The 12592-nt window shown below is 43.7% G+C and overlaps 1 protein-coding gene across 2 annotated transcripts; it reads right to left on the bottom strand.

Annotated features, from left to right (window-relative positions):
* Positions 1-220: 220 nt before the first annotated feature.
* Positions 221-11485, bottom strand: LOC107289353 (protein FAM3A). Of its 2 annotated transcripts, XM_015818090.1 has the most exons (10): positions 11358-11485; positions 9320-9441; positions 8965-9078; positions 6953-6976; positions 4522-4645; positions 4339-4397; positions 3838-3888; positions 3581-3665; positions 1347-1473; positions 221-1242 (listed from the first exon to the last, which is right to left on the bottom strand). In XM_015818090.1, exons 2-10 carry the CDS (start codon positions 9330-9332, stop codon positions 1144-1146), a joined length of 696 nt encoding a protein of 231 aa, XP_015673576.1. In that variant the 5' UTR covers positions 9333-9441; positions 11358-11485; the 3' UTR covers positions 221-1143. The 2 variants fall into 2 exon arrangements, with proteins under 2 accessions (XP_015673576.1, XP_015673577.1); XM_015818091.1 differs by lacking the exon at positions 3838-3888.
* Positions 11486-12592: the final 1107 nt, after the last annotated feature.

The following is a 12592-nucleotide window of genomic DNA, read 5'->3' as shown; positions in this document are numbered from 1 at the left end:
TAGAAAAGAAAACTGCCAGTGCATGAATTGGTGCATTGACAGGTCAACTGGCAATGGACATAGTCTACCAGCCAAAATGTTGGCAGTGGTAGTCAATAAAGCTGCAATAGAAAATTCAACAAGTGCATAATCACATCTTTAATTATAGATCCCATGGGACGAACCAGGTGTTTTGGGGAGGAGGGGGCGGGTCAGCAACCATTTCAAACAACAAGCCTCGGTTGTTATACACAGTATTTATTGAAGAAGCTGTTCAGCAACAAGGATTGGGCAAATGGAAACTTTGAGCTTGGATTCCCTCCACTACACTCTATAAAAAAAAAAATGAACACGGGCAGAAGGATGAATGAAAGACTCAGTCCTCACCCCATCCCCTCACAAACTGAAGCACCAACATTACACTACAGGAAGCAGTAACTGGGCATTTCTCAAGTTTAGCAAACTAAGGGGGGTGCATTTGGAACAGCAGTGGTGTTAAAATAGATAAACTCTGATTCAGAGTGGTTCCTCTGGCAGAACCTCATGAATACAGGACTCTTCCTTGGACCTCCATGCTTTTCAGCTGAGCTTTTCAGCTGAGCAGTGCAGGGATTCTACACATACGAAGAATGCACCTATGACTGAGATGTGCACGGGATCAAAGAAAGGTGCAAATGTGTAAAGAAGGCATGATAGAAGCATGTTGTGGAGATAAAGAAATGAGGGGACCTTCCCACTTTTCATGATATCTCCCTGCCTACTCCCCCTGCCCAAGAGTTCTTCCTCCCGCTTTAAATTATCCACATATAAAACCCCCCAGGCTGGTTCTCAGTTGAGCAAATCAATCGGCTCTGCAAATTTATAGCAGGGAAGAGGGCAAGGAGGATTAGACCCCTTCGCCTGGGAAAAATGTAAGGCACTAGAGAAGGGAACGGAGAACTAATCCGGCAATAAGGAGTTTACACTTTCTCTCTTCCCAAAGTCCATGGCAAGAAAGCTTTTCTGAAAAGGGCAACTGGTCGGCCTTATTAAGGCACTGCCTTCTGGAGACGGAAAGAAGGGTAGCTGCCACAATAAGGGTAGACAACAACAGGTGGAAGACTGGAGACTTTTTCTCCCATCCCCATGAGAAAATTCACTTTGAAGTTTTGAAGAAACGGACCCTCACAGGACCTCGGTGGTTCGCTGCGGAATGCAACCCTCCATCTCAAGGGCTTCGGGCCAGCCCTCGTACTTGTTGGAGCTTCTGCTGTTTCTCACGTGCTGCAGAAAAGAACAAAAGTGAGGTCTTGCATGGGGCCTGACCTCTTTGACAGAGATTATTTCAACTGACTCTGGGGACCCTTCCAAGGTCCGGAACCAAATACCTGCTCAAAGGGACTCTTGTCTTGCACTCCTTTGGCTCCAACAAAGACCCAGCTGTCTCGAAAGGCCAGTTCCCGAGCGAATTTGCTGCCCAGTTCTGTGAAGATTTTACGGGCCTCCTCATTCATTCTGGAGTGAAGCAGAGAAGGAGATTGAGCAAAAAAACCCTCTGTGGTTCACTTCTCTTACTCCATCTGTACATTTCCTCTTCTCCTTTGTATTCTTGGCTTGATTTAGGCAACTTCCTTTTCACCTTCTATTCACTCCCACTAACCTTCTTATTTAAATCAAAGGCAATGGCTTAAAAAAAAAAGATTTGGAATAGTTTCCCCAGCATCTATGTTTGTATCTATAACAACTGGAAATATTCTCAACGTTCTTATTTGGGTGAGTGACAAAAGCACATGTTTCTCTTTAGAGGAGCAATAGAGTTCCTTCATATTGTTCCCCGTGATATTTTTATATGCTTTGTGAGGAACTGCTAATGCAGAGGACCCCAATCTCGAACCTAAAGGGGACCTAGTAGGTCTCCTTAGGAGATCTATAGAAACCCAGGCAAATCTGTAGTTGAAAAAGACCAGTTCAGCACTTGATGGTCTAACATTTGAAATGATCCATGTACCTACATGTATACCAAACTCGGTTCTTCCAAGCAGGGAGAACATCCAGAAGCCCTAATGAGAAATAGCCCTTTTAGACTGTTGATTTCAGAAAAGGCAGTAGCGCGACTTTTGGAAGATGGAAAAAACAGCTGCCTCTCCTCTTCTAGACAAAGAACCATGTGATGCCAAAAGGCTGCCAAGGCTACCTCCAGGTGAAGAATTACTACAATCAGAATTTCTTTCCCACCTATGTGCTGCATCAAAGGGAGAAGCTGCTCCTGCCCAATTTTGTCTTCTGGGCAACTCTTAAAAAGTGCAAAAACTGCTCTTGGTCACATCTGGCAACCCAACTTTTACTCCTAAATTGGGGCATTAGACATCGGGCCCTTGGGCTGCATCAGCACCCCTTTCATGGCCTGGGGGAGATTTTAAGGGGGAAAATGGATGTCCTAAACTGCTGTGCCACTTTCCTTAAAACCACACAACCCTCCAAATTCAGGCCCACTTTGACCTCTAGCTTTGCCCACTTTTGGACAGAACCTGTAACCTTACTGAGCACCTTCTGCATCCCTGAACTGACAAAAGCTGTGCCTCTTATGCAAATGATAGCAAAGCCCAGCATTTTTGAGCCTGAATTTATTCAAACGTATCTGTCCACCATTTGATAATAGCATTTTTATCAAACACCAATCGGTGTACATAAAGGAACCATTCCCAATCAATGGAACTTTGGTCTCATGATTTTACTATTTATTTATTTATCTTAACCGCTCATCTCCTTCACAGGTTCTGGGTGGTGTATGCATATGCTATGTAATATGTTTAATGCATGACCTGCCACGTGGACTTTTCTATTAAAGACTGGCATATAAACTTGTAAAACTGTTAATTTCACATGACTTCTGAATGCCTGTCTATAAGAGCCAGTTGGTATGTTGACCAAAGGGCTCAAATTATGTAAACAAGTGAAAGGAAATCCTTGTTGTTAATATTATTCAAATTGCATGTAATGGATGTGATTAAAGCCAACTTAGAAGGCTTTAATGGATGTTTAGGCTCTTAATCGCTACTAGCCACACTGGATACATGTTACTTTCACAATACATAACGTCCAAGTATTGGTTGCTCAGAATCCTGAGTGGAGGCTGCTAAAGTGTACATAAGAATGTTTCTTAATGCTTTATGTCAATACAGATAGTCCTCGACTTACGATTACAACTGAGCCCAAACTTTCTGTTGTTAAGTGAGACATTTGTTGAGTTTTGCCCCATTTTACAACTTTCCTTGCCTCAGTTGTTAAATGAATCACTGCAGTTGATAAGTTAGTAACCCAGTTGTTAAGTGAATCTGGCTTCCCCATTGACTTTGCTTGTCTGAAGATCGCAAAAGGTGATCACATGACCTTGGGACACCACAACGGTCATGTAAATATGAACCAGTTGCCAAGCATCTGAATTTTGATCACATGACCAAAGATTGTAACAGTGAAAAACTGTCATAAGTCACTTTTTTTCCCAGTGCCCTTGTAACTTTGAACTGTCGCTAAATGAACTGTTGTAAGTCGAGGACTACCTGTATGAAATGTCATCACATGAATCAGTGTATTTTGGGACTGAACATCATTCAACACTTACTTTGTGGCAGGATCGTCATAAGAGGCAACAAATACTAATGTCCCTTCGTGCAATGACCGGATGAATTTTAGCAGCTCGTTCACATCTGGAGGAGAGGAGAAGAGTTAGCTTGAGAAAGATAGGAAAGTCTAGCCCAGCTTTTCTTACATATCTACAGCATCCTTTCCTTTTTTTTCAGAGAACTGCCTCAGCTTTTCTCCAGACCACTCTATTTTCTATCTATCAATACCAAATCCTTTCTGTTACCACACACTCACCTCCTGCCCACATGTCAAAAGACTTAGCATCAATCAAGTCTCCATTCACACCTGAAAGCAAAGCAGAGCAGGGTTAATGGCCACATGTACACTACTCTCCAGCCTCTGTTGGGTGGGCAATTGGCACATTGTCCCTATCATCCTTTTATCATACGGTTGAAATCTACTAGTGCACTTCATTTCCATTTTAAGGTATTTTTTAAGTGTGCCATTTTGTTTGTTCTGCTTTTTAGAATTTAAGTTTTGTATCTCTCCCCTTCCTCATTATTCCAACATCCCACCCACTATGACATTATGCACTTGAATGAAGGCCTTAGCTTAGCCAAACAGATAAATTGTTAGGAATCAAATCATGGTGTCTAATATTATGGTTTATGAATCCAACATTAGATATATTGGAGAATAGAGCTGAGCATCTTTTGAAGCAGTCCTGCAGAGCCCCCAAAACTGGAGCGCCTTTATAAAATCATACAACTTTAAGGTACGTAAAGTCTATCTCACCATTCACCAGGGCAACGTTCAGACCTCTGCCTACATTATCCTTTATGCTGCTCATTAGCCTGAAAGAAATAAAAGGCCAGATCAGAGACTTCAAAGGAGGCTATCCCGGGATCTAGTACATGGATATACTTGTGCATGGATTTGCACAAGTATATCCAACTGTCAAGACTTTGCCTGGCTCACATTTTATCTTCAAGGCAGATCTTGGGCCCAATGACATTGGCTGCACCGCTTGTCATCCGGAAGGCAAACGAATGCTCTGGGCAGGACTGGGGGAGGCCACACTTGTATTTCTTTGGCCTTGGTTCTGAAAAGATAGCAAAGGTGAGATCTTCAAGTCCCTGGTCAGTATACTGAAGTGGAAACTATCTTGCATATGTCTTCTTGATTTCAGTGCAAAATAACTTCCAGATTAGTATGGACTAACAATTTTCCCTATTACCCTTACTCCAAGGATCATACCAATGCTTCCCATTCTAACTATGGTGACTTAACACAAGGGCCAGGGCACTACACTCAACCTTCGGTGTCCCAAGGACTTCAAACCAGCTTAAGAGCTGGTGCCAGGGCTGTTGAAGAATTTTGAGGACCTACTCGGGAGAGGGAAGTCTACTTTACCACCCAGTCAAAGTCACCTTACAAATCAGAAAACATACACAAGCCTCCTGTATTAAAGAATTAAAGAAATAGGAAGGAGATTTTTTTTTCTACCTGCGCAAGGGACCTTCTGGGAAATAAGGGCAAAAGGGAAGACCAACTTTTTTAGAACTACTACATGGAAGTCCATTATTCTATCCTGTATCCCCAATTCCTTTTCAACTCCTCTGAACTCACTGCGATGACTATTGCGGCTGCCTGCAAAATTCTTTGCCGAGACCACTCTGATCTTGTCCAAATCTGACAATGATGGATAAAGAGTCAGGATTCCAGGGATAGTAAGAGAGACACAAAGCCAGGACAGACGAGACAGATAAGTGGCACAGGATCTTGGCTTCCTACCAGTCCTTGCAATGTCTTACACCAGCCTTCCTCTACCTGCCTTCCCTCTCAGAATTCCTTAGCTCAGGGGTAGGCAACCTTGGCTCTTTTATGACTTCAACTCCCAGAATTCCTGAGCCAAGGTTGCCTACCCCTGTCTTAGCTATTTCTTTTTTGTCATGTTAAATGAGAATTCTGGGAACTGGACAATTACATCTATGTTTAGCAAACAGAAACAAGCTTCGTATGTAATCTCTTTATCTCACACTCTGGCTATAGACAATTCACTTCTCACCGAGTTAGGGGGAAATGTGTCATTTTTTCCCTATCCTACATCTGGTAGCTGTAATCAGATTACAGATTCTGCAGTTACACTGCAGCAAAGAAACTGAAAAATTTGTTACCAGATAGCCGATAAGGATTAATGCCAGTCTGATTTCCCCAAGAAAGCATATCAAGTTGACAATGCAAGCTTCCCCTGTGTCCAGTCCTGCACTATATAACTTCTGTCTGCATTTTTACTAATTTGTTCTTCCTTGTACGGATCAAATCATATACCTCTCAGCTAGTGAAGGTGTCTGAGCGAAAAGACTTGTTGACTCCCAGAACGCTTTCATTTCCTTTATTTTCTGTTAACTATGAACAATTGTTATTCATTTTTGTTATTTCGCTTAGCCATGGCAAGCAGCCTAGTGAAAACACTACTGATAACCCTTGACTTACAAATGGTTGCTTAATGACTGTTGAAAGTTATGACGGAAGCTACTTATGACTCGTTCTTGAAGTTACGACTGCTACTTCATCCTCCCATGGTCATGATTGCCTTTTGCATACTTGGAAACATATTCACACTTAACAACTGGTTACCAAGCACCCCGCAATCACATGATTCCCCATTTGCAATCTTCTCTGCCAGCTTCCCCAAGAAGTCAATGGAGAAGCCGGCAAAGAATATTGCAACGGCTGAAGGGTTCCCCTCTCCTTCATGCACTGGGGGAGGGGGAGCTCCTGCCACAGACTGGAGGGTTGTTGTTGTTTTTTCCCAACCAAGCCACTAGATTTCTCTTTTGCAAACAGAGGGGAGCTCTTTTGCTCTGTTCACTTAACGACCCATGTGGTCACTTAACAGGAGAGCCAGGATTGTGACCACTGAGCGAAGTGATCACATGGGCATCTTACTTAACACCCGCAATTCCAGGATCTATTTGATCCTAAGTCAAAGATAATTGCAATGGACTGTCTTGGCACTTATTTCAGCTGTGCTAAAAAAGTGCATGTTGGTTTAGTCCGATGCAGTTCAAGATCTGTTTGAAAGCTATAGTGGTTTAATTGTCCAGGAAGTCTTAGCAAGGCCAGGTTCAGCCATGGGTTTGCAAATACATTAATTCCTCGTATCCTAACCCTGGCTCCTTATTTATATGTTATATGTATGAAGACTCCCATCACCAATGATAAGATAGCTAGGGATGATGGAAGTCAATATCCAATAGAACAGAAGGGCCATCTGGTTAGACAAGGCTGTTCTACACATACATTGCTTGCAAATTGTTACTCCAACTAACTAGGAACAAAGGGAGACGGCACCAGGTTGGGGGAGGCTGGTAGGAACTGTGCAGAAATGTAGCCAATCATCTACCTGTAGCGGGAGTGTTCTCTGGACCTGCAAGGAAGCAAAGAAACAGCAGCATCAGCAAGATACTCAATGTAGGGTTATCACTCTGTGCTAAAAGGTTTAGTCAGATGCAAGTCAAGATCTGTTTGAAAACTGTAATTAATGTCCTGCCTCATCTCCTCAAAGATACAGAGGCACCCAGGACCCAGTATAAAAGTTTCCTTCATTTTTCAATACTTCAGCATGGACTGTGCCAAAGGATTACTTTTAAAAGATTTGTTTCTGATTAAGCTTGAAAAGGATATTCAAAACAGCAAGCTAAGGAAGACTTGCCTCTTCTGATTGACCTGAAATGATGGCTTAAAAGCATCAGGTGTCATTAGGTTGTTAAACCTCTCCAAGGTTCCACATTCTGAATCATTATTCACTCTCACTCAGTGACTTTACACTGTCTCATTTTTGTATTGAACCAGCTTTATGAAATTGTTGCAAGAATGCAATAATAAGCCCTTCAGCAAAATAAATGCATGCATCACATGGACCAGGGGAACAAAAAGTAGAAATGAGTATTCAGAAGTAATTAGAATTCTTGGGATTAGTCACCAAAGGAAAGTTAAAAGTTTAGGGTAAAGTGTAATAAATTGTGTTTAGTAAATTATGAAAGATCTCTGCTGGGGGTCTTTGAATTCTCTCTGCTTTAATCCAAATTGTTGTTCTAATTTCAAGTATAACTGGCACATAGACTATAGCTGCACCTTAACACAGCTTTAATTTCATTTACTTGCAGGTACAAGGCCAGTCCAGGACACTGTATAATATAAAAAGAGCCCCACACTGCCACTGAACTTTCTCTACAGTTAATCACACAATCCTCATGACAACATGTGGATTTCTTCAGTGACTTGGCAATCCAATGAAGGTGACCAGCCTTCTTTGCTCTCCGTCCCTAGTACTTGGGAGGTATACTTTCATAAACAAAGATTGCATTTAGCCTTCACATCTAATGGCCATGCAGAGATATTTCCCAACTTTAGGCAACTTCTCTATATGTGGATGTCAATTCTCAAATTTTTCAGCAATGATCATGCTGGCTGGAAATTCTGGAAGCTGAAAGCCACACATCTGGAGGGCGCTTAGATCAGAAAAGGCCTATCTAAAAGTTCTCTTATCCTTCTAGGTATTTTGATGCCCTACTGAACATTCTGCTGAACGTACGGAAGGCCAAGAGTAAGGAAATGCAGTACTTCAGATCCAAAGCAGGAAACAAGGAGGTGTAAAGAACATGCCTGTCTCTACTGCAAGGCATCTTACTTCATCCTTTCAACAATGCCTTATCTGAAATGTGCGTTTTCCTGAGACCCTACCACTACAGTCTGTGAATGACACCCCCCCCCCCAGGAGAAGAAGCAGCTTTTTGAAGTTTTTCAACTGCTGAAATATGCAAGCCCACCTTTTCTGCTTTGGATTTGAAGCACTGCATATCCCTAGTTAATAGCAAAGCACAGTCAGCATGCACAGGAAAGATGGTAGTTGTTGCAAGGGAACACTTGCTTGCTCGCTTCCTGGTATTCAGGACGCTGCTTATAAGCGCTATGTGCTTAGAACTCAAAGCATTATTAGAGACCCCACGCACCCACTCTACGGTCTGTTTCTGTTGCTCCCCTCTGGGAGGAGGTTTCGAAGTATTTCTAGCAGGACTACCCGTTTCTGTAATAGCTTTCTTCCCTATGCCATCCGTCTGGTAATCTCGTAAGATTCGTTTTTCTCGCCATGCACATGTATACATAATCCGAACTAGATTGTTGTCTTTCTTTGTCATATAATATACATGGGTATATGCATAATTCTGCATTTATTTATTTGTCATATTTATGTAGTGTATATTGGAGGTGGTGACCTTTGAGAGCTGTATGCAACGAAATTTCATTTTAATGTACGCTGATTAGTGTACATTCAAAGTGACAATAAAGTTATTATTCTACTCTATGTCCTAGCACTCCTCCATCCTTCCCCTTTCTTAGTGTCCTTGTTCTTACTGTTGAGGAGGAACTGCTGCAGGCGAGAGAAACTGCTTTGGGTCCCCAACAAGATACTGACAAGGATCCAGGTTAGCCCTGCCGTCAAGACAATCACGACAACACGAAGAGGACCTGAAACAATTAAGAAAAATGAAGTCAGGTCAAAGCAAAGCCAAAAAGAAACTCTGAAGGAAGGCTGAATCCAAATGCTACACTACAGGCATCCAGTAGTGGCTACCATATTTTCCCCAAGATATCCCAGAAGGTTAAATGCTCTAAAAGGGCCTACTGGATGTCAGTGGCTAAAGACCATGATTTTCCTGTCTGAAGGGCTGCCATTTGCTCTTGCTTTTTTCTCCCAGCCACAGCTCACCTGCTAGTCTCATGGCCCCTTGAGGGTGTCCAGAACCAGTGGAAATCCAATGCTATTAGGCTCCTGAGGTAGCAGAATGGGTGAGGGAGTCTGAGGTAGGTTAGTCACATGTACCCTTCAAACTACAGAGATCAGAAATGGCAGTCAGAATCAACCCAAAGAAGACAAAACTCCTGCATGACCCCAAATACTCAGGACAAATATTCAGGAGTTCTACACTAATAAGCACACATATGAAAATATAATCTTCATAACATAACAGAATTAAACCATCTTGTATGATTTTCATGGTTAGGCTGCCAGTCACTTCATGTAACATTAAACCATTAAAAATTGAACTATAATTAAATTCATCTTGAATACTTTTTTTAAAAAAGCGTCTCACCAAACCTGCAAGTTAAATTGCTTTGCCGTCTTATGGACAGTTGAAACAGTTCCCTTAAGGCAATATAGCGGAGGACTGTTAAATTTTCTTGCCACAGGATGTCTGTAGCTATACTTCTCATTAAATATAGTGCATACTGTAACTGCTGGATACTTTTCAAAGGTTTATGCAAAACTGTAGTCTAATCTAGTGACATGAAACTTAATAGCTAGCTGTGGAAACAGAACTCTATGTAAAAAAAAAAAATCCTCAGCAGGGCAAGGCAGAATTTCCCCTTTTTCTTTTTTCCTTTTCCCTGTCTGCAGGCAAAAACTGTTTTTAATTGTTAAAGTGAGGGTCAATTTCCAGGGGGTTGCTAAAATCTACACAGAACTGCAAGGCTCAGGTTTTAACCATGATCTCCACAAAATGGTGTGGATTGCAGGGGAGGGATACTACTAAACTTTACCCTCTGCATCAAGTTTGACTTGAACCACACCGAACTCTGCAGCACTCCTTGTTTTGCCCTTTAGATTTTCCAGGATCAAAGCAAGAAAACTCTTTCTCCCCCATCCCTTTCTTTAACTGTATTCACTCTCCTGACCAAATTCACTCCCCCTTTTAGATATTTGAGCAACTTAGAGCTACTAATTTAACCCACTTTGAAAACAAGTGTCTGGGTCAATTCCCTTGGGAGAGAAAGTCTCATTTATGTATCCTCCCCTTTATAGGTATGAATGTGGTCCTCCCCTTCTACCTCTAGTTCTTTTCAGTGTTTCTCAACCTTGACAATTTTAAGGCATGTGGACTTCAACTCCCAGAATTCCACAGCCAGCATTGCTGGCTGTGGAATTCTGGGAGTTGAAGTCCACATGCCTTAAAATTGTCAAGGTTTTGAGAAACACAGTCTTAGAGTGTTGCTCTCCCCCCCCCCTTTCTTTTTTTCTCCTCACTTTTTCTTAAGCGGTGCAAACAGGAAGGCAACTAAGTCCCCACCTATGCAGGTTGAACTTTGCCTCTTTCTGTCTGTTAACATCTAGGAACCACACCGGATATGTCCAAAAGAGAACAATTCCGGAATGAAGTTCTGTTCAAATAGCCAGAGCAAAGGGCCTCATGCTTCCTCTCACCCTCACCACCCCCACCACCCCAAACCAAATAAATTAAACGATCAACCTAAGCACGGTCAGACCCGGTGGTTTCTACTTGGGTAGAAAAACACCGGGAAAGCCAGGGATGAGCACCGGACTGGAACAGGTCGGGCAAACATCGCGGGGGAAACCGAACGGCAAACCACTTCTATATTGTTGCCAAGCAAAGTGCACGAGCGCGTCGTCATAGACGGGCACCTCGAGAGAGAGAGGCTCCGGGCCGTTCTCTCGAAGCCAGCTAAGGCCAATGTTTCTCAACCTTGACAATTTTAAGGCATGTGGACTTCAACTCCCAGAATTCCACAGCCAGCAATGCTGGCTGTGGAATTCTGGGAGTTGAAGTCCACATGCCTTAAAATTGTTAAGGTTGAGAAACACTGAGCTAAGCAAAGAAGCCCACGACTCTGCAACCGTCCGCGGATCCCGCCCGGAGCCGAGCTCTCCAGGCCCTCGCGCAGGGCCTCCCTTCTTCCCCCCCCCCCCCGCCCCGCTGCTGCCCGGGCCCTCCCCGCAGCCCACGTACTCATCTCCCAAACACCCCCGTCGCCTCATGATTCCCTCCAGCTTCCTCCAGCATCCGCTCGCGGATCTCCCAGAGGCTAGCAAAGCTTCACCCAGTACCAGCCGAGAACAAGATTTTCCGGCTTGCTAAGTGGCAGCTGCAGCGGCAGCATCAAGCAGCTCCTCCTCCTCCTCCTCCTCCTCTTCTGGCGGCGGCGGCTCCGCCCAGCCCCCTGGGTAGAAGAGCTTAGCGGAGACCGCGGGGAGGATCGCTCGTCTCCCTCGCTCTTGATCGCGTTCCTCTTTGGGCGCCCCCAGCCCTTCGCCCCCTCCAGGCGGAGGACGGAGCCGTTCCCCCCACTCCGCCGCTGGCCATCGCTGCTGTCCCGCGCGCTAAGGCTTAGTCCGACCCGACACCGCTCGGCAACCGGAACGTTCCCACGGTCTACTGGCCTCAGTCCCCTTATTGCACTTCGCCGCTATTCACGAGGAATTCGCTTAACTGGCTGAAAGACCCGTGCTAGGGTTTCATCTTAAAAAAATAACAACACAAAACAAAAAAAAACAACACCCCCCAGCGTTTCGGAGAATCCTGGAAAAGCCGCGGCCCCCTTGAAAGGATGGCAGGTAGAGGATTAGGTTGGCATCCGGGCACTCCCGCGCCTCATTTGGAATCTCCAGGAAACCAAATTACGTCCTGGAAAGGGGAGGGGAAAGAAGACCAAAGAAAGCCTCACAGAGAGAGCAATGCTCTTTCAATGTAGCTTTTATGCCCCGAAGGTGCTTTTTCAAGAGGCAACTGGACTTTGTTTTTCTTTGAAGACGTTTTGCTTCTCATCCAGAGATGAGAAGAAGCAACCTGAAATCAAAGAGAGAAGCAACCTGGAATTAAGGAGAAAGTTCCTAACAGTGAGGACAATTAACCAGTGGAATAGCTTGCTTTCAGATGTTGTGGGCGCTCCACCACTCAAGATTTTTAAGAAGAGACTAGACTAGACAGTCTCTTGTCTGAAATGGTATAGGTTCTTCTGCTTGAGCTGGGGGGCTGGACTAGAAGACCTCCAAGGTCCAGTCTTCAAAGAAAAACAAAGCCCACTTGCCTCTTGAAAAAGCACCTTTGGGACAACCATGACCTGGATGACTGAGAATCTTCATAGACATTTAGCTTTATGTGTTTTTAAGTTGTTAGATTTATATCCTGCTTTTCCCCCAGGAGTATCCTTCTTCAATTTTTTTCCACAGTAAAGTTCTAGCTCA

This window comes from Protobothrops mucrosquamatus, unplaced genomic scaffold, assembly GCF_001527695.2.
Source record: "Protobothrops mucrosquamatus isolate PMUCROS unplaced genomic scaffold, P.Mucros_1.0 scaffold679, whole genome shotgun sequence".
Classification (NCBI taxonomy): Eukaryota; Metazoa; Chordata; class Lepidosauria; order Squamata; family Viperidae; genus Protobothrops; species Protobothrops mucrosquamatus.
The sequence above is the reverse complement of the archived record's forward strand: the minus strand, read 5'-3'. Positions and strand labels throughout refer to the sequence as shown.